Source organism: Canis lupus, chromosome 6 (assembly GCF_048164855.1).
Source record: "Canis lupus baileyi chromosome 6, mCanLup2.hap1, whole genome shotgun sequence".
Lineage (NCBI taxonomy): Eukaryota > Metazoa > Chordata > Mammalia > Carnivora > Canidae > Canis > Canis lupus.
Window position 1 is genome coordinate 44,070,645 of NC_132843.1, and position 27,789 is coordinate 44,098,433.

General features: G+C 41.4%; 1 protein-coding gene and 1 long non-coding RNA gene across 5 annotated transcripts in view; one reads left to right on the plus strand and one right to left on the minus strand.

Annotated features, from left to right (window-relative positions):
* Nucleotides 1-7,078: 7,078 nt before the first annotated feature.
* Nucleotides 7,079-27,789, plus strand: part of LOC140635513 (uncharacterized) — a 33,193-nt gene continuing 12,482 nt past the window's right edge. Inside the window, exons 1-3 of one of the 2 annotated variants that reach the window (XR_012032829.1) lie at nt 7,079-7,294; nt 14,607-14,703; nt 21,568-21,792. This is a non-coding gene — a long non-coding RNA (uncharacterized lncRNA). The remainder of the gene's footprint in view (nt 7,295-14,606; nt 14,704-21,567; nt 21,793-27,789) is intronic. The other variant, XR_012032828.1, reaches the window with a different exon arrangement.
* CNST (consortin, connexin sorting protein) overlaps nt 16,681-27,789 on the minus strand; it is a 122,335-nt gene continuing 111,226 nt past the window's right edge. For all 3 annotated transcript variants that reach the window (XM_072830256.1, XM_072830257.1, XM_072830258.1), the window contains 2 exons: nt 22,721-22,856; nt 16,681-19,359 (listed from right to left, as the gene is read on the minus strand). In XM_072830256.1, coding sequence (XP_072686357.1) covers nt 19,154-19,359; nt 22,721-22,856 — 342 coding nt within the window. In that variant the 3' untranslated portion in view covers nt 16,681-19,153. The remainder of the gene's footprint in view (nt 19,360-22,720; nt 22,857-27,789) is intronic.

The window sequence follows — 27,789 nt, forward strand, 5'->3', positions numbered from 1 at the left end:
CTCCACTGAAAAAATATTTAAAGGCCCAGATCCATTTTCACACTGTAATCCAAAAGGGTGAATGATTCGGAGCTGAATCACTAAATCAGTAAACCATGCAATACCCACGATAATGATGCTCCATTGCGGAAATGCTTATTTTGATTTATTTTGATTTCAGTTTCGATTTAGAAGCCATAAAGCAATCAGAAGGTATTTAGCTCCCTTTATGTGCTATGTTTAGATTAGAAACAAATGGGAATAAGGTGCTAAGGTGAGTTCTGAGCAGTGGTGTGATATGATGAGTGTAGTTCTGCAACATGAAGAGCATTTTTGATACTTCTGTTCACTCTGTAGGAAAGTATGCTTCTTCCCCAGTAATTAATTTTTTTAAATGAAATTTAAAATTATTTCATTGCACCATTTTACATATACTGGCAAAAAATAAATAAGAAAGTGTGATCTGGTGCTGGCCAGGTGTTGATACAGACACACGCAAACATTGCTGGTCCCCTTCAGTTTACTGAGGAGTTTCTGATTTCTGGAGGAATATATTAAAGAGCCTTAAAATCCCATCCCTTTATTCAATAATCCAACACCTCTGGATATAAAAATATTCCTAAGGAGATGATTCAAAACAAAGATTTGTCTGTACAATAATGTTTATGGTGGTATCAATTATTATAATTAATAAGTATATAATATACTATATATTTAAATTATTCCAGTTATAATAATTGCTATAATAATATTATATATAATAAATTACTATGCTTAACAATCATAATACTTTAAGAAGTAAAAAGGCCAAGTGTCCAGTGAATAGAAAATGGTCCAGTAAGTGAAGGTGTATGGACTCTCTCCAACTCAAAATAAATGTGACAACTATATGGAAACACAGAAACATGAGGATAAAATTAGGCAAAATTAGGAAGATAGAGCAGGATGATGTTTACATATTGCAATTATAACTATGGGGGAAACTTTATACCTAAGACTAGATGAATATAATAAAAAATAACTGAATTGTATCCTTTATTTATTTATTTATTTATTTATTTTTTAAATTTTTATTTATTTATGATAGTCACACACACAGAGAGAGAGAGAGAGAGAGAGGCAGAGACACAGGCAGAGGGAGAAGCAGGCTCCACGCACCGGGAGCCCGATGTGGGATTTGATCCCGGGTCTCCAGGATCGCGCCCTGGGCCAAAGGCAGGGGCTAAACCGCTGCGCCACCCAGGGATCCCCCTCCTTTATTTATTTTTAAAGAGGAGGTAAAGGGGCAGAAGGGGAGAGAGAAAATCTTTTTTTTTTTTTTTTTTTTTAAGAATTTATTTGACACACAGAGAGAGCTCACAAGCAGGGGGAGCGGCAGAGAGAGGGAGAACCAGGTTCCTCACTGAGCAGGGAGCCCAATGTGGGACTCGATCCCAGGGCTCCAAGATCATGACCCAAGCCAAAGGCAGATGCCTAACCAACTGAGCCACCCAGGTGCCCCTCCTTGAAGCACTTCTGATCATCTCACATATCCACTTAGACTTCTCAACAGTTCCTCACTGACTACTGATCCCAACCTCAACCTCTCCAGGCTTAGAAGGATTCGTTGGATTTTCAGCACCAATGTTCCCTCCTAGCCTTAACGCTCACTGCACTGCCTATTACATGAACATGCCTTCCTTTTCCTCATCTACATATCTTCATTTATGCCATTCTTTTCATTTGGATTTGCTATCCTTCAGGGACCACATCAAATCCTATATCCTCCACAAAAGTATTTGTCATTCTTTAAAAACAAAAATTGGAAGTGATCCTTTCTCCTTCTGAATCTTATGTCACTTCCATGTAACATCCTTTAACATCCTTATGGAGGTCTGTCTGGCCCTGGGGTTGTGGTGGGTGGGTGTCCTGAGATGGATGAGGGGAAATCAAGATGACTCAGTCACCACATCCTTACGGTACTTACCACATAATGCCTTAATGATGGCTAACATTTATCACCCAATTACATGAGAAAGCATGTTGTGTGCATTACCTCACTTAATTTTCACAGTGCATAAGCAAATGGTAGCTCAAAGATTTCAATATAGGAGAGCCTTCAGGGCTGCCACCTTTTTTTAAAAGATTTATTTATTTATTCCAGAGAGAGAGAGAGAGCAAGGGAAGGGGCAGAGGGAGAGAAGAGAAAGAGAGAGGATCTCCAGCAGATTCCCCACTGAGTGTGGAACCCAACTCGGGACTCCATCCCAGGATCCTGAGATCATGACCTGAGCTGAAATCAAGAGTCAGTCCCCAACTAACTGAGCCACCCAACCCCATGGCTGCCATCTTATTCAAGAGGGAGATGCAAGTGTCAAATAAAGGTACTAGTTTTAATTAGATTTCACACTTATTCAAGGTGGCTTTGGAGGACGCTGATGACAGTTATGGAAGATGGACAAAGGCTTCCCCGAGCCACCACTAGGGACACCAATAGATAAGGTGTTACTATTGTCTGTATTGTACCAATGAGGAGACTGAGGCCTAGAAAGGGTGAGTGACTTGCCCAAGGTCACATAGCTGGCACTGGATAGAGCTTGGTTTTGAGCCCAATCCTTGTGTTGACAAAGCCCATGCTTTATGGCATCATCATTACTGCAGCACAGCTTATGGGATTTGGTTTTTTACAAAGTTGTTCTTCCCAAATCCTTTAGCACATGCTTTCATGTAATTGGAACCTTATTCATATTGCTTGAATGGATGAATAAATGACTATCGAGTGAATACAAGAGATAAAGCCATTGGGATGTCTGGGTGGCAGAATTGGTTAAGTGTCCAACTCTTGATTTCAGCTCGGATCATGATCTCAGGGTCTTGAGATTGAGCCCCAAGCCCAAAGTTGGGCTCCACGCTAGGCATGGAATCTGCTTAAAATGCTTTCTCTTCCCCCTCAAAATCCCTTACTTGCTCTCTCTAAAAAAAATAGAGATAAAGCCATCATAGTACATTTTCTCTTTCTTTTTTTAAAAAAAGATTTTATTTATTTATTCATGAGAGACACACACACAGAGAGAGAGAGAGAGAGAGAGGAGCAAAGACACAGGCAGAGGGAGAAGCAGGCTCCATGCAGAGAGCCCAATGTGGGACTCAATCCGGGGTCTCCAGGATCATGCTCTGGGCCGAAGACGCTGCTAAACCACTGAGCCACCTGGGCTGCCCCACTTTTTCTCCTTCTATACTCAGTACTATCCCCAGAAAAATTCAGTTATCCTATTATCTGTAGAAAGTCCCCTTGTTCCTTAGGTATGGAGTCCATGTTTGTGTGTGAACCTACATTGGTATAAATGTGTGTGTGCTCTGGCTTCTCTGGCCAATATTCATATTATCTGGATTAAGTAGGGTGGATATAATGATATTCATAGCAACTAGATTTAGGAAAGCAGCACTGTTTTTATTTGTTTTTATTTTTATTTTTTTCAGCACTGTTTTTAAAAGGCTACCAACTACTCATTTAGCAGTTCAAATTCTGTTACAGTATGGATTACTCCTTCAAACATGACTTTGGCCAACCCTGTCTTATGTAGTTAAATACTGACTTTGGTCTTTTATAATAAGATAGGGCTGAATGTGTGCTAACAGGTATTAAATATCTGGGATACAATAAGACCTTGGAATATTGTTATGGCTGCACTGTGTCCCCTCCAAAGTCATATGTTGAAGCCTCTAGTACCTCAGAATATGACTGTATTTGGAAATAGGGCCTTTAGTAATTAAGGAAAAGGGAGTTCATGTGGCTGGGCCCTAACCTATTATGATTGGTGTCCTCAGAAGAAGAGATTAATACAGAGATACAGGAGGAGGATGATCTGAAGACAGGGAGAGCACAGCCAAGGAAAGAGACCTCAAAAGAAACCAAACCTGATGACACTTTGATCATGAACTTCTAGCTTCCAGAGAAATGAATTTCTGTTGTATTTTCTACCCTATCTGCTGTATTTTGTGATGGCAGCTTTAGCGACCTATTATAGATATTAAGGTCTTAATGTAAGAAGGGACTCTGGAAGACATCCAGTCTATCCACCCTATTCCTTTTTTTTTAAGATTTATTTTAGAGAGAATGTGCATGTATGTGCACACATGCACACAAGGAGGGGGAGGAGCAGAGGGGAAAGGAGAGGGAGAAGCAGACTCCATGCTGGTCATGGAGCCAGTACAAGGCTCAATCCCAGGATTCTGAGAGCATGACCTGAGCCAAAACCAAGAGTCGGATGCTTAACCAACTGCAGCATCCAGGTGCCCCATCCAACCAGAGTATTTTTTATTTCCAGTCCTTCACCTAGTCATCGTCTTTCCAATAGCATTTTTCTCTGAGCATCTATCTCCTCTCTGAAGATCTCCTCATCTATGTGGGATGTCTCTTTCATTTCAGGCAGCTTTTACTGGTAGAAAGCTTTGTAGATTGTACCAAATCTTTGCCCAAATTCTGAAGGCAACTCTGTAAATGTAAATTGAACTAGCATGGAGCAGAGAACTGGCGTGATGTCTTTGCAGGCTGGGTTCCCCAGGAAGTGCTGGCTAGCTGGCAGGACGTTTAGAAAGGAGTGAACTTAAGATCAACAGCTGTGGGAGAGAGGGCATCAAAGTAGGAGTGGGCAGGAGAAATGGAGCTCTAGGACAGACTCAAGGATGGCCCTGGCCAACCTACAGGGCTCTCTGGAGCTAGGTACTTTCCTAAGCTATCCTGCTCTGGGCTGAGATGGATTTGATCCACCACTGAATATGGGCAGACCAAGTGCTCAGTCAAGGCTCATCTCCTCTTTGGAAACTTTTATTGAGGGGGCACCTGGGTGGCTTAGTGTTTGAGGGTCTGCGTTCAGCTCAGGTCATGATCCTGGGGTCCTGGGATCAAGTCCACATCCCGCTCCCCACAGGGAGCCTGCTTCTCCCTCTGCCTATGTCTCTGCCTCTCTGTGTGTCTCTCATGAATAAATAAATAAAATCTTTTAAAAAATCTATTTTGTGAGCTTGCCGCAGAACCTATTTATGAAACAGACTCATAGAGCTATCTTGAGTGATCATCCTTAAGAGTAATTACAGCCAAAAAATAAAAAAATAAATAAGTAAGAGTCATCACAGCCCAACTAGATAGAGCTGGAGCTGCCCCGGAGTCATGTCTCTTTAGCACTCTAGCAGTAGAGGCAAACCAGGTCTGTCCTTAAAGGGGACCCCAGGAGGACATCACTGTGTTCAGCATACAATCCTGGTTTTATACAGTAAGTGTTTATTAATGCAGCCTGAATCATGTCATTAGCATTTAGAGTCACATTATCACTATTGGCTTGGGTGCTGGTCCATTAGACCACTAATTCTTTTTCACATGAGCAAACCTCTTCCTGCACAGAAGTCCTGGAAGCCAAAGCAGCTGTATGACTTATTTTCTTAGAATAAACATTAATTTTTTTTCCTGTATGTTTATGACCTGTATGTGATTCTCTCCTTGTCCTCATCAAGCTCCCTCAAAATTAAGTTTCATTTGCACCAAAACATTAATTGGCAATGACTTGGGGCCTTTGAATGGGGGCTGGCACAAAACGGATTTTTTTCATTAGATATTTTTATTCCAAGGGGAAGGAAATAAACTGCAGTCACTGAACGGGATCAGAAACAGCTTTCCTCACCTGCAGTGTCAGGAGGCCCGGGGCCACGTCACTAACGCGGCAGGCTTCCCGTGTATTCTCCTGATCTTTTAGACCTTTGCTGGCCAACGAAGGGGTCAGCGGCGGGAGGACCGCGGGTCAACCAGGGAGCCGCGGGGCCCTGAGGGCAGCGTCCCTGCAGGGGTAGGACTGCAAACTACCCCCCAAACAAGGGCTGGGAGGAGGGAGCAGGGGACCATGACAGCCAAACGTGTTGTCACAGCGCCCTGGCTCTCCGAAGCACCCCTGCAGGAGCGGGGTAGGGGGTGGGGGTGGGGGGTCTACCTGCCTCTCTCTCCCGCTTGGCCCTTGTTTCCCACAGGCACCGAGGGATCTTGAAATACGAAACTCTCTGAATTTAAACCCTAAACCAAGCCGTGCTTGGTTCTGATTGGTGAGAGGGTGTGGTGGTGCAAGCTCTGATTGGTGGACATGGGAGCTCCTGGTCTTGATTGGTGGAGATGGGACTGGCCCTTATTGATGGAGATGGGAGCACCTGGCCTGATTGGTGGAGATGGGAGCCTGGCTCTGATTGGCAGGGACCCCTCCCCGGCACCCTGGCTCTTCTGCGCCTCTGGGTGAGAGTCCTCACTGCCTGTTCTCAGTGTGTCCCAAGCCTCTCCCCGGCTCCCCATCCCTCCAGCATGGGGTCTCCTTGGAGGTTGCGTGAGTGCCAGGCCCTCCCTACCCCAGAGGGCACCTGCCTCGGTGTCAGCCGGCCCAGGGCTCCCTAGTGTAAGGAAGGCTGGCTCTAAGACACCTGCAGCAGTTCAACGACTCGGGCAGGGCTCGCCCCCAGGGATTGGCCTCAGTCCCCCAAGATGGCTCAGTGACCCCAGGAAAGACGGCAAGCATTAAAATGGCACATCAGTAGTTCTGTTGACAACGCATTAGAACATATGAGAAATGATGTACCTCACTCCTCATCACCGTCTCCAGATTTTGGAAACGTTGCCCAGGAAGGCAAAAAACCCACCCTCCAGTGCCTGGGTTCCCATTGGCTTAACTGAGTTTTGGGAAATGCAGCTGGAGTGGAGGAAGGCAGGCTTTGTGGTGGCCCTTCCAGCCCCAGCTCCCAGTATTCCTCTAGCCAGCCGTGTGCTTTCCAGGGGTCCTCGGCTCATCCCAGAGCACCCACCACACATTCCTTCCTGTAGTTGTGTGAGGCAAGAGCTCAAGGATCAGAAAGCCATCCAGAAATTGAAAACTGGGTTTTCTCTCTTGTGAAGATCCTAGAAGGCGTCTGACTCGTCCCAGTTTGTCCGTTTTGGAATAAGAAAATTTTTTCTTTTCATTTTTACCATTCTGTCCCACAGAAGAACTAAAAAAAAATCCTGCCTCTGAGAGTAATGTAGGGAAAAAGCAGTTCCATTACCAATGAGACCTGGAATAGTGCAGGAGAGGAGGACAAGGAAGTGTTCCTGTCCCATAAGATAAGCCATTCTAGGACAAGGGGGTTGCTGACTGCATTCCACTCTTGTAACTAAGACACCACTGAGCAAGCACATGAGGTCACAGAAAGGTTGCTTGGAAAGTTCTGCAGGAGAATTGTCTCTGAGCCTCCAGAGAAGGGAATTGTAGGTGCTGGGCCAAGGGCTCTTGGCCATGCGAGCACTGCCCCTAGGAAGGCTTGCAGACAGGTATCTCCCATCTCCCCAACCCTGCCCTCTCTCAGACCTGTCTTTTATGACATTTGTACTTCTACCATTTCAGTGTTTTCCATTAGCATTCACTGTTATTTAAATTATTGATCCTTTAAGTGTTTGTACCTTGCTAGACTGAGTAGTAAGTGGCTAAATGGTTGTGGGGGGTGGGGAGGAATTTACACACACAGAGACACTCATCAATAGGCATGATTTCTAAAATTCTGTATCCTTTATTGCTTTTCCCTGTCTTCTTGCTTGCTTTTTCCTCTGCCAAATCCAGGATGCTTTGCAGACATGTAGGCAAACATGGCATTTCCTGCATTCTATATTAAAATCTTCAGTAGCCATGGAGCTAGGGAGGGTACTTCCCAGGACACATAGAGGCTCTCTCTGCATGAGGAGCCTGGCATCTGTGCACACAGGCTGTAGCCTGGCATCTGTGCACACAGGCTGTGTCTCTGCAGGGACTGGCCTAGCCTGCTCCCTGACCCTTCTCTTCCTGCCCTTTTGCCAATTTGTCATTCTGCACAGAAGGGAAGAGACCAGATGGATTTTGGCCAGAGCTAGCACTAATGCACTTCTATTTATGAGTAATCATTTAAACAGAAAATGGGGTTTGTTGTCCTGAAGAGAAGGTCAGACAGAGAAAGCTAAACCCCTTATCATGGAGAAGCTGGGCTCACCGAGGGAAAACAAAAAGGCAAAGGGGCAAACAGTCATTGGCACTAAGCACAGGAATGGAAAGCTAAGCCTAGGAATATACCAAAGTAAAAAACCATCTTTTTTCTTGAGAGGAAGAAATGAATAATTTAGTTTCTGCTAGGTACAGTCAGCAATCTTATATCTGAAACAACGCTGCACAAGATCAGGATGGCCTAAGAGCTACTCATCGGCCACATCTCATATTTGTGTTATTAGCTGGTGCTAACTGAAAAGCATGAGTAAAACAACTCTGTAAGTTTGGGTCATTGAGTGTGCTGGGTACTTAAGGACAAGAAGCACACAAAACCACACTTGGAGGATTTGTCACTTCAGAGGCAAGATGCTAAATTAATTTTTTGCATTATATTCTAAGCTCTGCTCCAATTCTCACTTTTGTGAAAGATTAAAAACAGTTAAAATTCTACAGATACAGGGTTTTGAGAACCACAAATGCCAACAAGTTCTGGCCAGTTGCTGCCCCTTTGCAGACACATTGGTCTCACAGCCGTGCTGATGCCATGTTTTCTGTCTGCAGACCCAAGACATTGCAGATCTTTAGGGAATCCAGACGGGGCAGCTAAGAGCTACTCCCCAGAGCTCCTCAGGTCTAATCTCCTCCCCTCTGCTGCTCTTGCCCGGATGAGCCTCTCCCTCTGGTCTTCAGCGTTGGTATCACACTGTGGTGCTGATAGGATTGCCAGTTTTAGCAAGAAACAAGGGTGCATGTTGGGTCTGCCAGGGAAGCGCTCTGCCTTCCTATTGGGCTGCCCCAGAGTCCCTCATGCAACCACAGGACGACTACACACCAGCTGTCCCAGTGCCTAGGCCTTGCGGAAATGGAGTGATTGCTGCCTTTTCCATACATAAGACGCAGGGTCACAGTGATCCAGGGTATAAAGTGGTCAGTAACAAAATCACAAAAGGAGGATGCTGTAGGAGTCCTAAGAAAAACACCCTGTAGATTTCCAGTTTCTTGTTTAGAAGTAGAAAATCTTTTTTTTTTGTATTTCATTTATTTATTTGAGATAGAGAACAAGAGAGAGAGCATGAGCAGGGGGGAGAGGGAGAAGCAGAAAGCCCCCCGAGGGACTCAATCCCAGGACCCTGAGATCATGACCTGAGCCAAAGGCAGATGCTTAATTGACTGAGCCACCCAGGTGCCGCTAGACGTAGAAAATCTTTCATTGGCTCTGCTGATCTTGACCATAAGGAAGTCCCTGAAGCTTCATTTCTGACACCACAGAGCAAATCAGTGTTTACACTATGGTTTTACTCATGCAGGTAAATGCTCATGCACAAGATCTGTTGTGCAGCTGGTCTCCCCAGATTGTAATAAAGAATACTCCCCGAGAGCCAGACCTTCTGGACCTGTAAGTGTAGTGTAGGTCCTGGAGACTCTCCAGAGCCAGAATTTCTGCCTCTCTGCTGTAGGGGCTGTGCTGTTTATGGGACTCCAGCCTTAGTGGTCTCCCTGATGCCTGGTGGGCTTCTGCTCCTTCCCATTGCCAGGACTGGATGTAGACTCTGTACCCAAAATTCAAATGATTCTGTTTTAGGCAGATACAGTTTACTAAAACTCCTGATTCTATGCTGTTTTGGAGACTAAAAACTCTCCAAAGAACCCATTCCTGTCCAGTCCACTATTCTCCTTTATATTTAGGTTCCCAGAAAAGCATCAGGGTAGGGCACCATTCCCCTAATCCAATCAAATGAGGGCCAGAGTTGCAGGATGACAAAACAAAAAGCATAGCAACTTATCAAGAAGGAACCACCTGTGGCAGTCTCTTCCTCAGAAAGGGCTTTGGGCACAGTGGGGACTTCAGAGTCTATGGATCAGTTAATATATTCCACCTCTTTCTTCCATGAACAGCTTCAAAGGACCCCCCCATCCAATTTCATCCAACTATTGTAACCCAGCAAGTGTAGACATCCACGTTGTCTTTTCTGTGATGGAAAACAGGATGCTTTGGAATTTTTGAAGTTTGATGTTATTTTAGAAATTACATGGATAAGGAAACAAGTCCAGACAGCAGGCTGAACATCTAGTTAATGTGATCTCATTCATCACTGAGATTCCAACTCTAGGGATCACTTCCCTTCTTTGGCTCTTCTGTCCCACCAAACTATCCTGTATTCCCAGTCTCTTCTGCAAGGTTGACCAAATTACTATTCCTATCCCCAAAATTTAGTTTTTCCAATGGAGAAAAAATGAAATGGAAAAAAAAAGCAGATGGCTTCTATTTACAGTCACTTTTGGACAAGTTCCTATCCACACCAGAAATGTAGGCAAGGATATTTTTCTTCTTTGTTTAGTTTTCATGGATCTTGTAAACCTCCCAATTTTGTACATGGAAAGGGTCTGTCGTCACTTTAATGAATCATGGGAACCTTCTCTGCTCCCTGAGTGCATATCTCCTTCCTGACCCTTGATTTAAGGCAATTAAGAAAGCAATAAAATCACTTTTGATCAATGCATTCTGGCCAGAGGGAGGGAGAACAGGTTGTCCTTACAGGATATCTATAATTAGATTGGGTTTGGAATTGGACTGCTGCATTGAGTAGAGAAAAAGCATAGTTTTAAATCACCATCTCAATATTTCAGAAGGAGCTAGAGGTATCTAAAAGCTCTGAACAGAATGAGGAGTGAAATCAAGGCATTTTGAACTAGTGACCTTATTGCAACACTTTATAAATAGGCACGTGAGTAGCTGGGTCTTGTACAAATGAGGGGTGGTACTTGGAGGTCATAATTTTTCTGCAGCCTAAAGCAGTATCTATTCAGATAGATGATACAGATTCCCTTGCCCCTCGTAACACCTCAAGGTGCCATGAAGATACAGACTGAAACTTAAAAAAAATAACAACTTTATTGAGGTATAACTTACATACATAGCTGTATCTATGTAAATTGTATAACTCAATTCATTTTGAAAGATGTATATACCCATGATATTATGACCACAATCAAGATACATAACATTTCCATCAATTCCAAAAGTTGCCCTATGACCTCTGCAGCCCATCTTTCTGCTATCTTTTGCCCCTTAAGGAACCACTGATCTGTTTGTCACATTGGATTAATTTGCATTTTCTAAAATTTTATATGAATGGAAACATGTGATATGTACTCTCTTGTCACTGGCTTCTTTCACTCAGAATAATTATTTTGAGATTAATTCATATGACTTGTATATTCACAAGTTTGTGCTTTTTATTTTATTTTTTAAATATTTTATTTATTTATTAATGAGAGACACAGAGAGAGAGTGAGAGAGAGAGAGGCAGAGACACAGGCAGAGGGAGAAGTAGGCTCCACACAGGGAGCCCGACCTGGGACTCAATCCCGGGTCTCCAGGATCACGCCCTGGACCAAAGGTGGCACTAAACCACTGAACCACCCGGGCTGCCCAAGTTTGTGCTTTTTATTGTTAAATAGTATTCTATTAGTGATGGGCACTAGGGTGTTTTCACTTACTGGCTATTATAGATAAAGCTGCCATGAACATATATGTAAAAGTTTTTGTATGGACACCGTTTCATCTCTCTTAAGCAGGAATCTAGGTGGGGAATTGCTGGGTCATGCAGGAGAGGTGTTCTTAACTTTATAAAGAAACTGCCAGGCTGTTTTCCAAAGTGGTTGTCCGATGCCATATTCTCACTAGCTGTGTGTGAGAATTTGGTTGTTACACTTCCTTATCAACGCTTTGCAGCGCCAGTCCTTCTGGGTAAGTTAAATTTTTAAAAAAGATTTATCTATTTGAGAGAGTGTGCAGGGGGAGGGGCAGAGAGAGGAAAGAGAAACTTAAGCAGACTCTGTGCTGACTGAGGAGCCTGACACAGGGCTTGATACCATGACCCTGAGATCAAGATCTGAGCCGAAACTAAGAGTCAGGGGATCCCTGGGGGGTGGCTCAGCGGTTTAGCGCCTGCTTTTGGCCCAGGGCGCGGTCCTGGAGTCCCGGGATGAAGTCCCGCGTCGGGCTCCCAGCGTGGAGCCTGCTTCTCCCTCTGCCTGTGTCTCTGCCGTTCTCTCTCTCTCTCTATCATAAATAAATAAATCTTAAAAAAAAAAAAACTAAGAGTCAGATGCTTAACATACTGAGCCAATGATGTGCCCCACTTTTTTGTGTAACTTAAAATTTGCTTTTTAAACTATCTTTAGCCATACAGTTCAGTGGCATTAAATGCATTACTGTGTACAACCATCACCGCTACTATCTACTTTAAAATCGTTTTCAGCACCCAAACAGAAACCCAAACAATTAAGCAATAACTCCATTTCCCCTTCCCTCAGCACCTGGTAACCATCGTTCTACTTCCTGTCTCTTTGAACTTGCCTACTATCCACACTTGATATAAATGGAATCACACAATATTTGCTCACATCTGGCTTATTTCTCATAACATAGTGTTTGTCCAGGTTCATCCATGTTATAGTATGTGTCATTTCATGGATCTTATTGTGATTTTGATTTGTGTTTCCCCAATGATCAGTGATATTGAGTGTCTTTTCACATGTTTATCAGCCATTTGTATATCTTTTTTTTAAAGATTTTATTTATTCATGAGAGACACAGAGAGAGGCAGAGACATAGGCAGAGAGAGAAGCAGGCTCCATGCACGGAGTCTGACATGGGACTCGATCCCAGGACTCCAGGATCAGGCCCTGAGCTGAAGGTGGCGCTAAACTGCTGAGCCACCTGGGCTGCCCTATTTGTATATCTTCTTTAGAAAAACATAGATTCAAGTTCTTTGCACATTTTTCATTGGATTGCTTTTGTTGAATTGTATAAGTCTGTATAGATTCTGGGTATTAAACCTTAGCAGATATTTGATCTGCAAGTATTTTCACTCATTCTATGTCTTTTCATTTTCTTGATGATTTCCTTTGATGCACAAAATTTTAAAGTTTTTATGAAGTCAAACTTACCTGTATTCTGTTGCTTATGCTTTTGGTCTCATATCTAAGAACCCATTCCCAAATCTATAGTCATGAAAACCTTTATGTTTTCTTCTAAGAGTTTTACAGATTTAGCTCATACATAGGTCATTGATCTATTTTGCATTAATTTTTGTATACGGTATGAAGCAGAGATCTAATCTTTCTCTTGCAAGTGGAAACCCAGTGATCCCAGAACAACCATCAGTTGAAGAGAGTATTCTTTCACCCTTGAATGAACTTGACATTCTTGACATCAAAAATCAATTGGCCATGGAAAAAAAAAAAAAAAGAAAAAAGAAAAAAAGAAAAAAATCAATTGGCCAAAGATGTTTGGGTCTACTTCCCAACTCTCAATTTGACTCCTTTTGTCTATATGTTTATCCTTATGCCGAGATTTTGTTTTCTTTTTGAAGTTTCATCCTTTGCCTTTGGATCCATTTATTTCTAGTTAATTTTTATGTGTGAAGTAAAGGTCTAAGTGTATTTTACTCCAAATGGGATATGCAGTTGTTTCAGCATTACCTGCTGAAGACTTCTCTTTGCCCCACTGAATTACCTTGGAGCCTTTGTAGAGGATCACTAGTGTCCATGCAGATGTCCTGCTATTTTGTTCTCATGGTTTCATTGGCTGCTTTCTTCTTTCCTCCTCCTCCTTCTTCTTCTTCCTTCTTCTTCTTCTTCTTCTTCTTCTTCTTCTTCTTCTTCTTCTTCTTCTTCTTCTTCTTCTTCTTCTTCTTCTTCTTCTTCTTCTTCTTCTTCTTCTTCTTCTTCTTCTTCTTCTTCTTCTTCTTCTTCTTCTTCTTCTTCTTCTTCTTCTTCTTCTTCTTCTTCTTCTTCTTCTTCTTCTTCTTCTTCTTCTTCTTCCTTCTTCTCCTTCTCCTTTTCTTTTCTTCTTCTTTCTTCTTCTTCTTCTTCTTCTTCTTCTTCTTCTTCTTCTTCTTCTTCTTCTTCTTCTTCTTCTTCTTTTTTAAGATTTATTTGTTTGAGAGAGATAGAGTGAGATAATGCAAGGGATGGGGCAGAGGGAGAGGTAAAGAGAATCTCAAGTAGACTCTGTAGTAAGCACAGAGTACAGAGCCTGATGTGGGGCTTGATCTCATGACTCTGAGATCATGACCTGAGTCTGGTGCCTAACTGACTGTGCCACCTAGGTGCCCCTCACAGTTTATATTCGAAGTCATCTGCATCCTTGCACAAATTTTAAAATTGGCCTGTCCATTTGTAGACACTGCTGGGACTTCGAGGTGGTGTCAGGTCTGCATATCGATCTGGAGGGAACTGACATCTTCACAACACAAAGTCTTCTACTCCACGAGCAGATGGTGTCTCCTCATTTATTTAGGGATCCTTCTTCCAGCAGTGGCTTATAGTTTCCATTGCACAGGTTTTGCACACATTTTGTTAAATTTGAGTCCTTCATGTCTTTGGTGACTCTTTTACAATTTTTAATTTCATGTTCTAGTGGTTCATTGCTAATACCCAGAAATACTATTGATTTTTTTGTATATTGACCTTGTATCTTGTGAATTTCCTAACTTTGCTTATTCTAATAGCATTTTACAGATTCCTTAGGATTTTCTGGATAAACAATCATGTCATTGGCAAAACATTTTATTTCGTCCTTTCTAATTGGTATGCCTTTTATTTCTTGCCTTGTCATAGGTCATCTGGTACAACATTGAATAGAAGTGGTCAGAGTGCACATTCTTGCCTTGTTGCTGACCTGAGGAAGAGAAGCATTTGTCTTTTTTTCAATTAGGTATTTAATATTAGCTGCAAGTTTTTCAGAAATGCCCTTGATCAAGTTAAGGAAGTCCTACTTTGATCAGAGTTTTTATCATGAATGGTGTATGAATTGTATGCATTTATTGGTATGGTAATATGGTTTTCTTATTAAAATGGTGAATTATATTGAGTGATTTTTGAATGTGAAAATATTATACTTACTCCTGGGATTCATCTCAATTGGTCATGATACTGTATTACCTTGTGTGTATATTGTTAGATTGGATCTACTATATTTGTTAGGCTAAGTCATGAGTGATATTGGTCTTTAGGTATCTTTTCTTATTGTCTTGTTTGGTTTTGGTTTCAGAGTTAATACTGGTCCCTTGAAACAAACTGGCAAGTACACTCTCATTTTTGAGGTATTTTGTAGGATGGATAGGATTTCTCACTTAAATGATAGAATTTACTAAGGAAGCATCTGGACCTGGAATTTTGTGGTTTTCACTTGTGCTATTTGGGGCTATTGAGGCTTTCAATTTTGAAGAAGGCTCTTACTGAAGCTTTCCACTGCTGGAAAGCCCACCAGCTATTAATGCCACAAATGGAAGTGAAAAGTAGTAAGTACAACTTAGGTTATGAGAAAACATTCCTATCACGCTGTTATGCAAGAAGCCTAGATTTACTTTTTTAAAAAATAATTTTATTTATTTATTTGAGAGAGAGTGTGTCTGTGCACATGTGAGCATGAGCAGGGGAAGCGGCAAAGGGAGACGGAGAAGCAGACTCCCCACTGAGCAGGGAGCCCGACACAGGGCTTGATCCCAGGACCCTGGGATCATGACCTGAGCTGAAGGCAGATACTTAACCACCTGAGCCACCCAGGCGCCCCTAGAATTTTATTCCTTATAGTGCATGACACCTGGTAGGAAAGAATGAACTCAAGTTTCTATTCCCATGGGGAGCATGAGTCTCAATTTCCTCATTTTGATTCCTCCTTCACAAATGCATGTGCCTCATCAGACACTCATTTTAAGCTAATAGGATTTCTCGTTTCTGGAGCTCCAGCAGCCAGCTCAGCTCTAGGCACACTACAGGCACACACACATTTGTCGAGTTTCCACACTGGTGATTGATGTGATTGACACTGCTCATGGATCTGCACTCATGTCCGGGCAATAGGCAAAAATTTGAGTTTAGGAGTTGCTCTTGTTTGAACCAGGGAGAAGAAATACCTTTTATTTCAGCACCCTAAACCCAGAAAGATTTAAATTGTCCTCGAATCCTTGGAAATTTTTAGCTTCCTGTATCTTTCACAGGGCTAGTACATAAGGCTCAATAAATGTTGATCTCTGAGGTCATTAAAGCAGCAGATGGCACTAGAATTTATGCCGTCAACCCTAGATCACTTTCATTCTTTTTGGGGGTGGAGGCAACATGACAATGGAAAGCAGGCTGGATTTGGGAGATACAAACCTGTGCTTAGAGATGTGTGGTTACTAATGGAAGCATCAAATGAGTAAATGTGAAAACTATATACACTGCACACGAAGTGTACAAGGGTGCATTAATATTATTTAAACCCATGGAAATCAAAGGAAATTATACAGATCCCTTTACTGGGAAGGCAAAAACTGAGGGTAAATGCCACAAAACCAGCCTCAGCAAAGCAGGTGAGTGGCCAAAGGCTGTCTTTGTTCTTTTTCCACCTTCCTGCTTTTATATCTCAATTCCTACTCCTTCTGCACCCTGCCACCCCAGCAGGCCCCAATTCACACTTGTCATTTTTAAATCAGAAGGAATGAGTTTTTAGAGTAAATTTCAGTTACTGGGTCAGGCAGATAAGGACATGTTTTAGAACCAGAAGACCTTTTGTGTAGGGATCTCTTAGACTTCCCAAAATAGATGCCCATGTGGGGCCAGACCAACTTCTCAAAGCATTTTACTGTCCCTTTAAGGCTTTTCTCAGCACCCCAGGGTTCAAATAAACTCTCCGAGACACTTGTTGGTGTAATTTTAAATTACAAGCTTGATCTGTTACCCTCAAATACAGTTTTTAAGGAAGATTAGTTACAAATAGTTGTCAGTACTTTCAAATGGCAGAAAAAGGTTACATCGTAGTAAAACTGGAATGAATTTTTTATGCATGAGATAACAATTTTCTTTTTTATCACCAGATGGAATTAATCCAATTCATGCAATAAATGACTATTACATTTTTTTAAAGTTGCCCTAATTTTTCTAGTTGACATTTCATGCTTATTTTAAGTCAAGATATCAATTAGCTCCTGAGCTCACCTTGCCCTCCCCGGAAAGTGGTGAGTACACACATGGCCTCTCTGATACTCAGCTGGGCCCAGAGAACCAGGTAGGAGATCTCAGTCCTTATGCCTTGGGGTGAGAGCTTCGGTTTCAGAGGCAGTGGCCCTGGCAGCCTTTAGACAAATATGACACTATAGATTATTTAGGACTTTGACAGTGACCTAAAGGAGGTGAACAGGAGGGAAATTCTGATTTATCTTGACATAAAATTGGCAGAAATCACCACCACCAAATTCCCGTAACTAGAAATCACGAGGGTTAAACAGAAAAGGTTCATCTATGATGGGGATACCCCTCACAGCAGACTTTGTGAATGTCTTTTATAGAACCACATAAGATAGTACCATCACCTTTTTACATATTTTACATACAATCTGAATACAAATTCTTAAAATTTATTATAGAACATTAAAATAATCCTCTAATAAAATCAGCCTTAAGTATAAGGAATCTAAATTTCAGTATCTTGTACACTTCTAAATAAATATCTTTGATCTATAATTCTTGAAAATATTACAGTTTATGGTGACATGAAAGAGATAAGTCAAACAGTGTTATAAGTGAAAATAAAACATCAATTCAAAAATTAACAAGCCTAAAAATATACCGAACTGAAATTATAGAAAATCAAAACACTAAGTACAGAGCAATTAAATATGTAGCATCGGGATAACCGAATGCATGCTCAACAACACACTTCCAACTTATATAAAAAGCCCTTTAAAATTCACATGATCGAAATAAATAAGCAGAAACACACAGGGAGCTACTGTACCTGCCAGTAACAACTAGAAAGTAATTTCTCCCTTTCTTTCAAATGATCTAAACAAAAAATACAAAACGATGATCATCTGCTAAAAAACTAGAATTCATGTGTCCTGTTTCTGTTAAAATGCTGCCTATGCTATAAAAAGCCAAAGCAAGGCTTTCTAAATGTTAGACTGTACCTTAGAAAAGGAAATGCCACTGAACTGACACATTTAAACAAAAATCTGACACTTATCTATTTAAGATATGATTGATTGAATTTTAGCTTCATGACCCCATAAGAGGTCTAAATCAAACCCATGATATGAATGCACATTCAAACATCTGAACACGTGATTTGTTAATACTGAATTATATATTGTGATTTAATTGCATTTGTGAAAGTAGGAGTTTATTTTACATAAGACCAGAATTAAAACATTTAGAGCAGGAACTAACATCTTATCTTTGTATTCTGGTTCTTATATTTTCAAAGCATAATAAATAGGTGTTCATGTCCTGAGAAGTGAGTCCAGCATTCATCATACCCCAGGAAGCACTGTATCCACAATGAAGTGGCGTGCTGAGACTGAGAGGAAGCTCTTTACTTCTAGGCCTGTGATTAATTTCTGTCAAGTTAATCAAATTAATTGTCACATATCTATCACACTGTCTGATTTCAGGGCCAAGATTTCTACCATTCATCTGTTCCACAGTTAAGCCTTCTATTTGTGCCTGCACATCTACAGTCAGGTTCAAATAAAGATCATCTTTGTTATTCTGTGTCGGGTATCTGCTTATGATAACCATTTGAAACAGACATGCATGCATGTGTGTGTGCACACACGCTCATGTGTGTGCACACACACAATCATTTCACAAATGGAAAATGGAATCTGGAAATAATGCACAAAAAAAGCCTAAATTACATAGCTCCCAAGGTTAACTAAAAAAAAAAAAAAAAAAAGAAAAAAAAGACAATGAAACTGTAAGGTAACTCCTTTTGATCATACACAAACTTATTGCATGATGGCTGGAAGCAATGTCTTTGGACTAACAAATGTAAACCAAGTGTCCTTTAACTATTAGCTTGACAAGGCAGCTAAAAATGATGCGGCTGCAACAGTGCCCTTGAACTCTGCTCAGCTTAGCTCACTACACTAGGAAGCAGCACAGAGCAGGGGACGTGCCCTCCAAAGACCATTCCTCCCATCCACGATGCTCAAACGGATATCTGCCTCAGTATGTGGATTACTCTAAGAGCTCCTCAGGATTACCATTTAAAGCTGCCATTTCTGGATGGTCAGGGCTCCTCACTGGGGGAGGGACGCATGTTACAGAACTCCTGAAATAAAAGCTGTTTGGAAAGTTTCACTCTTTTTCACTGCCAGCATGTCTGTGCCTCTTGCGTGCTGCTAGGAGAGGTAGATCCAGTGTTTCAGTTCTGCCATTCCCTGCAGTAACTTGGTGTAATAGAAGTCCACGTTGTCTGCAAAGTCTGTACACATGGGGGACTCCATGTCACCGAAAGTGCAGTACAATGCAGTTCCCCCAATACTGAGGAACACCGTCACTATGCACAGCAAGACCAGTAAAATACAGGAACCACCTCCAACTTCATCTGCAAACATGAGAACAGAGAAAGGTTAAGTTGAGGCAAAAATGGAAATCCTGGCATCTGCTGTCTTCTCACTGACCACAGGAAGTAGATGTTTCTAGTTAACCAGAGTCCTCCAGTGGCTGGGGTTGCTGATGGAAAGCTAGTGTACCTGACGACTGCATGAGTGGCACCTAGTAGTTGCCACAGGCGACTCCATCTCAGGACCCTGAGATCATCACCTGAGCCAAAGGCAGACACTTACCCAACTGAGCCCCGAGGTGTCCCTACTCCCCTACTCAATTTTACTCTTATCCTTTAGTGGAACAGAAATGTTTTCGCTAGTTCAGTGATTTTTCTTAATAACAGGCAGGTCTGTTTTTAATAAAAATGTATCAGCTCTCTGTAGATAGATAGAAGATAGCTATTCTTTGGTTGGAAAGTCTCAATGATCATTCATAATTAAGAAAAACATTTCAAATTTGGAAAAAGACTAAAAAGTTTTATGATCAGCATGATGAGAATGTACCAGAACCTTCTTGGAAGGTGATTTGGCAGTATCTATTAAAACTTTAAATTTATCTATCCTCCTGACCAGGACATGTTTGAGAACGAGAGAGATGGGGAACAAAGCTGGGATGACCGGTGTAAACCAGGACCACCTCAGGGCAGCTGGACCCTATCACTTAGTCCAACAAATTCACTCCCAGGAATCAGCCTATATATTTGCACAATGCATACTAGTGTATTTATGGGCACGTTCACTGTGGCAAAGTTTGTTAGAACAAAAAGTCAAGAATAACTCAGTTATTCCAGTTACAATGGAACAGTTAAATAATTGTGGGACAATCGTGTTATGAAATAACATGTAATTATTTAATAGAATGAAGAAAATTTAACGTATTCTCTTATAGGAAGATATCCAAGATTGATGGTTAAATGAAAAAGAAGTGACCTAACAATATATAACGAACCCATCTGTATTAAAACAAAAGCCATATGTGTCAGTGTGTATATGCACATGTGCGCACATATACACACAATGTGTCTTGAAAAGATGGTAACTTCAATTAGTACTTGGGGGAAACTTTAATTAGTACTTGGGGGAAACCCTCAAGGGAAGGTTGTTAGACTTGATACTGTTTTACTTCATTACTGCATGAGTTTGTGGGGTATTTTTTAGATTTTATTTATTTTTAAAAGACAAAGAAAAAGAGCACACATGTCCAAGGTGGGGTAGAGGGGCAGAGAGAGAGGGAAAGAGAGAATTTCAAGCAGATTTCCCACTGAGCATGGAGCCTGATATGGGGCTGGGCCCTGTGACTCCGAGATCATGACCTGAGCCAAAACCAAGAGTCAGACTGGACCACCCAGGTGCCGCATTACTCCATGAGTTTTCCATGATTAGCATTTATTACTTTTATGTTAAAATCCCCACATTTTACAAAATGTAATATAAACAAAATGGACTTTATTTGGAAGATTTTCCAGTAATAAGTGAACATATTTTTCCTGTAAAAGTTCAAACGCGGGGATCCCTCGGTGGCTTAGCAGTTTAGTGTCTGTCTTCGGCCCAGGGCGTGATCCTGGAGTCCCAGGATCGAGTCCCGCATCAGGTTCCCTACATGGGGCCTGCTTCTCCCTCTGCCTGTGTCTCTGCCTCTCTCTCTCTCTCTCTCTCTCTGTGTGTGTCTCCATGAATAAATAAATAAAATCTTAAAAAATTTTAAAAAATTAAAAAAAAATAAAAATTCAAAAGCAAAAACATCTAAGAATCTAAGGGATTCTCTGTTTTTCTCCTACTAAAGCATATTCCCCTCCCACCCCAGAAGCAAACACTCAAATCTAGTGCATATCCTTCCAGATCAGAGACACAGGTTTCAGGATTCTTAGGTAAATAGGATTATGTAATTGTATTGTTCTGTGATTTACAAATTTATAGTTTAATAAATTGTAATAGTCAATAGGTTTAATAATTTATATGTGCAAATATATTTTTCTACAAATGAATATAATGTCATTAATATATCTCTGGGTTTTTTTTGTTTTTTTTTGGTCAGTTCAGTTTTTTTTGACCCTCTTTTCTGTTTTTTGGCATTATGCACTCCCACTCCCTCATCTATGTTAACAATCTAGTGCATGTAGCTTTCCACATTTTTCTTCATAATCATATATTTATATGTTAACATTTAAACACTTTATTTTAAAAAATTTATCTTGTTTTATCAACAGGTGCTGATACTGTTTAGAGCTGTTCAGCCAATCTGGAGGCTGAGAGGCCCAAGTGGCTGCAGAACATACACTAAGTGACCTCGTCAAAGACGTGATGGCTACTAAGTATGTAGGAACGTCATTTGTAACTCCGGGGCTCCTCTGGAAAGCAAGGATTCAGTGCCATTGTGCAGAGAATGGAGCGCACTCTCTGGAGAAGTCTGGGAAAGTCTGCAAGATGCAGAGGTAAAAGGAGGGATGGGAATAGATTATTCCCAAGGCTCCTTTATTACTCTAAATTAGAAACTTTCTACTATAAAAATTTAGAAACCTCTACTGCTATCACTTTAGAAAGCAGAGCCACGTTTACACTGTTATTTTAACAATGCAGCTGTTTTACAAACTTGAGAAACACGTCAAAAAGCTCTTGGCTGTATTTCCTCTCACCCTTAGTGACCTAGGCCTTCAGTAAACCTAGCAACCAATGCAGACAGGCCTAGAAGGGGAGTGCCAAACATGAGTAACAGTGTCACAGTGCTGCTCTGGAGAGCCACCTTCTGTAGAGTCAGGAAGAAATCACCACAGAGAATATCCTTGTAATCCATAAATACTTCTCAGACTTACAAAGGAGTATTAAATGTCACTTAAAAAAAAACAAAAAACAAAAAACAAAAAACCAGGGGCAGCCCAGGTGGCTCAGCGGTTTAGCGCCACCTTCAGCCCAGGGCCTGATCCTGGAGACCTGGAATCGAGTCCCACATCGGGCTTCCTGCATGGAGCCTGCTTCTCCCTCTGCCTCTCTCTCTCTCTCTGTCTCTCTCTCTCTCATAAATAAATAAAATCTTAAAAAAAAAAAAAAGGTAGCAGGCTCACTTAAAAAAAAAAAAAAAGTATTTAACAGGACATTGAAATGAGCTTCCAGCACACCATCTGTGAGACAGGGAGGCCAGGAGTTGAATTTTACAACCTGCTCATTTATTTGAACAAAATGCTCAGGAATAATGGAAGAGCTGATGATCATTTGATTCTATGTATTTCTTTGTGGAATATAAAGCAAGTGAGCACACATGTTCTTTTACAAACTCCATTACCAGATATCTTTCCAGGTCCACACCCACTCTCAGCCGACCCCGAGAAGCAGCTCCATGCTACACAGGGCCCCAGGGTGCTTTACCTTGATCTAAGTCATCATCGATCTCCTGGAACCTTACTCTTCGCTTCGATGGTTTCTGCTGCATCTGGGCAGGATGGTCTCCTCCACTCTCATTCCTCTTCTTCAATATAGAGACCAATCCTTCAGTAGGGACAACCTGTCCAAGATAATTCACAAGGAATGTTTTATTCAGTTCTATTCAACAGGCACTTGCATTTCTGTTACAATTTCTGTTAGGTTTATCTACCTCCTACAGAAAAAACATCATAGTGAATCATCAGAATCATTATAACAAGATAATATTTCATTTTATGCAGGTGACTGCCAAATACACACACATCTGAAATTCTAGCCACTCTCACACAGCCCTGAGCCAACCCCAGGCCCAGGTGCTCTGATGCAGCGTGCAGGGACTGGACACCAGGCTTTCTGTACCCACCCTGCTCTGGGCTCCACTTCCCCCATAGGAGGGCTATAAAATGGCCACTCACAGCCCCTCTCTGCTAATTATGAGTGCTGGCTTTTGCTTTATAACAGAGGCTGATGATCCACCACTTCTTTTTCTAGCAATTTTTAAGAAATGAATGTGTGAGACTCAAAATCTACTTGATACTATGAACTCATGAATCTGAGATCGAGAGTTGCATGCTCTACTGACTCAGCCAGCCAGATGCCCCTGGATGCCAACTTTTAACATCAAAATGGGTGCTAAGCTCAGTTCCTCCGAGAAACTATGTATTTATTAAATTATTCTCTACTGCTCAAATATTTTAAGGACTTCTCTTCTGGAATATCTCAGAGCCAGTTTCCTAGGGATATGTTAACCTTGTAATACGCAGAGGTTGGCAAACTATGGGCAGTAGGCCAAAGGCCCTCTGCCTTCTTTTTATAAATAACATTTACTGGCAACACAGCCAAGCCAACTCATCCACACACCGTGTGGGGCTGCTACAACAGCCGATAGGAGGCTCCAGCAGACCCTAAAGTCTAAAATGTTTACTATTTGGCCCTTCGTAGAAAGAGTTAGCTAACATTTGTCCCCCACCTCTACCCCTTTCTGTGATGCCTCCTGGTTTTCCCCAGAGACTCCTCTCCTGCCTCCACCCCACGGCTTATTTAGGAATAAAGACAAAAACAAAAACCCTTGCCATTTAGGAGTTTAGAGACTCCACGGTGTATGGAGAAGGGGATCAGTTGGTAGAGACAGACTAGGAAACAAAAGCCCCTCCCTAAGCAGCAGGTTGATTCAGAGAAGTTAGCTTGTGAGTTGGCCTGTGTGGACAAGCTGCAGGTGATGACACAGGTGGGCATTGTGGGCATAACATTGCAGATGTCAGTGACTTGCTGGGAGCAGGTCACTGGAAGCTGAGGGCTGCCTGTAATGTCATTTCTCTGATCAATGGCATAAAATACTTAATATAATTTCCAGCTCCAGCCAGTCATCTCTGATAATGTGCTATGTATAAATATTATTGATCCTATTAGTTCTTTTTAGAACTCAAAGCTTTTAGGGCCAAATGACTCAATATAATCTTCTACTAGGCTTTCCTGAACATGGGTCTATAGAAACCATTATCTCAAAAAAAAAAAAAAATCAATGCCAGCAATTTATTCTTTTTATAGGAAATGTGTATTTCAAATGATGTCCTTCTTCTGAGAAAACTAAAGCACTTTAGTGACATTAAAATGGAACGTACAAATATGCAAGGGAATAGCCTTTCAAATGTTTCTTTAGAAAGCAACATTAAACACTCCCTCATATAGCATTTAAGAGCTCCTTTCTATGACTGAGAAAACTGATTTTACAAGTACCACACTGAAAAAAAGAGAGGAAAAAAGTCCTCGTAAGTTTCTGAAGAGGAAGAGATGAAAAACAGAAATGACTTTTAGTGGCTATATTACTACTAACAATGTATCACTGATATTCTCTTTATTTTTAGTAAATGTAAAAAAAAAAAAGGGGGTGGAATTATCATAGACTGATTCACTATTTTTCTCCATAAAATAAAGTCCTACATTTACCCACAGCGAATTCACCTATCATAAGTGTTTTCAAGTTGCTTTAACTACTAAGGAAAAAACAGTCCTATTAAGAATAATTGTGAGGGGGATCCCTGGGTGGCGCAGCGGTTTGGCGCCTGACTTTGGCCCAGGGCGCGATCCTGGAGACCCTGGATCGAATCCCACGTCAGGCTCCCAGTGCATGGAGCCTGCTTCTCCTTCTGCCTGTGTCTCTGCCTCTCTCTTTCTCTGTGACTATCATAGATAAATAAAAAAAATTAAAAAAAAAAAAAAAAGAATAATTGTGAGGATGAGCCCCAGGGTGGCGTTACTGTTACTTTCATATCTTTGGGATACAAATTTTCAATCTGTAAATTCAAGAAACAGACTCAAATCATAAATAAAAAGACAGGGGCACCTGGGTGGCTCACTGGTTGAGCATCTGCCTTTGGTTCAGGTTGTGATCTCGGAGTCCTGGGATGGAGTCCCATATCGGGCTCCTCACAGGGAGCCTGCTTCTCCCTCTACCTATGTCTCTGCCTCTCTCTGCGTCTCTCATGAATAGATGGATGGAATCTTAAAAATGAATAAATTAAATTAAATAAAATAAATAAAATAAAATAAAAGACAGTGAATGTGAATAAAAGTATATTGAAGGACCAAGCGAGAAACTCTGAAGTCATCTGAAAGACAGAGATGTGCTTCTGAGATGTAGCAGCCAGTGGTAGCACACCAGCCTGGTAGGCCCCTGCCTTAAGGGCCAGAGCAGGAAAAATCCTCCATAAACATGGAACAGTTTGTAGCACCAGAATATGAGGAAGTATGCTATAAAGAATGGAGTTTGTCAGAACAACACAGAAGCCAACCTGAAGGTGCTTCTAATGGCCAAAGGTGGAACAATTTGCAACAAAATGAAAGACACAGTTGTGTGAGATGGGCCAACATTCTATTTTGACACCCTTCCTCAATCAACCCTTAATTCTTGTCTAGAAATCTAACCACACCTTATACAAGGTATGGTGGGACCAATTTTAGGCATGGGAGATGAATGCCAAGGGGGCAACTCTTAGAAGGCAAATGGATGCCGTCCTTCCTGTATTGGCAGGAGTTTTGGGCAGGGGTCTTAGAACCCATCCCCAGAACAGAAATTCCACCTACCACACCAAGGCAGTCAAACATAAACATTTAAGAAACAACTTGCAGAGTTTTCCTTGATTCTATGGTACAAAGGCAAGTAAGCCCAAGCAAGGTCAGGGTCTTAGTTTGAGGTCTCACTCAAAAGACTGCCAAGTGCTTCTACATAGGTAGAGATGATGATTATGGACACATATTCTCCAAACTATTGTAAAAAAAAGTTTCAATGCCTTTTTCCCCTCTTTTACCATAATGTCAACATTAAAAGGCTAATTTTTAAGTAAAAAAATAAAGCTTTTAAAAACCTTAGTTTCCCACTTCAATTACCAAGTTTCTTTCCTATCCAAACAAAGTATAACAGCCCTTCCACTGAGAACAAAAAGAACGCCTAAACTGTAATTAATGTAATTGTCACTGGTGGTACTCCATGAATTAGCACAGAATTAAAAACAAAAGCAAAACAAAATATCCATCTAGCTTAGTCCCATACATTTGCAAGGAAAGAGTTCCTCTGCGTGTCCCCTCAAATATCAATGACATCTTAAATAGTGTTTTAAGAATTAACTACTCATAAAAAAACAAAGTTTTGCTTGGCACAGTGAATCCTAACTGACAAGGATCCCACTGAGAGGGCCTTGCTGTTAGAACTGCTTCCGCAAAAAAAATTAAAGGAGAAAGCAGATACCACATAATACTCTTCTAGTGACAGAAGCCTGCTCAATTCTGAAGTTCAGGGCTGGTAAATTTTGAACAGGAACCCACGCTTGGTTTCTCAATGACCTGAGAATTGACATTCACAAATCATACTCGTATATTCTATGGCTTACTTGCCTGTGGTTTCCCAAAAGAAGAACGTGTCAAATTTACCATCCCTGTTCACTGAAGGAACAAGAGATGCTCCCTGCCAGCTCCCTTAGATTTGGGCTCCAGAGTAAGAAGTACAATTTAGTGAATCAGTACACATTTACACGACATGCCACAATCTTTACAACTCTATCACACAGGCATCAGCAGTCCCATTTTACAGAAGAGCCAAGCTTAGGCAGCTCACGTAACCTGCTTACATTTGTTGCGCCTGCTCCCCATAGGGTTTGGATACAAGTTTGTTAAACCTTTTGCCATTTTCTTTACGTGAAGAGAACTTATTCTCTAGGACTATTAAAATTCTGCTTAGTGTTGCCTGTTACATATTGCAGTGAAAGTGAGATGAACAGAATTTTCAAATAAACCCAAGCAGTTTCTTTTGTGTTTCCAAAGTACTTGCTACCTCTTGTGACAAATCCTTACCTTACACATCACCCCATTTAAGAGATACTTAAACTAATGGCTAAATCCACTGATCTAGCAACATGGGGGAGGAGATGGGTAGAGGAAAGAGCTTCTGTGTCATTCAATTACTCTGCAAGTAGATTAATGTCATGGCTTCTCATACAGTAAATTAATATTATCAGTCACAGCAGGAGCAAGAGGAGGCAGCTAGAGGAGGAAAGGCATCTTTCAGAAGGAAAGCAGTGGTGACCTCTGGCCCCGCAGTGCTGCATCTTAGTGCAATAGGGAGAGAGCAAAAAAGAGGAAAAAACAAATGATGGAGTACATCAATGCTGGACTTTTATTTTTAAAGATTTTATTTATTTATTCATGAGTGACACATACACACAGAGAGAGAGGCAGAGACACAGGCAGAGGGAGAAGCAGGCTCCATGCAGGGAGCCCGATGCAGGACTCGATCCCAAGTCTCCAGGATCACACCCTGGGCTGCAGGCGGCGCCAAACCGCTGCGCCACCGGGGCTGCTCAATGCTGGACTTTTAAAAGAGGAGTTTAAAAAGGAAAGAGGCTTTGCTTTTTTTTAAATAAAAATAGGTTGAAAAAAGATTTTATTTATTTATTTGAGAGAGAATGAATGGGGGGGGAGAGAGAGAGAGAGAGAGAGAGAGCGTGCGAGCACAAACAGGG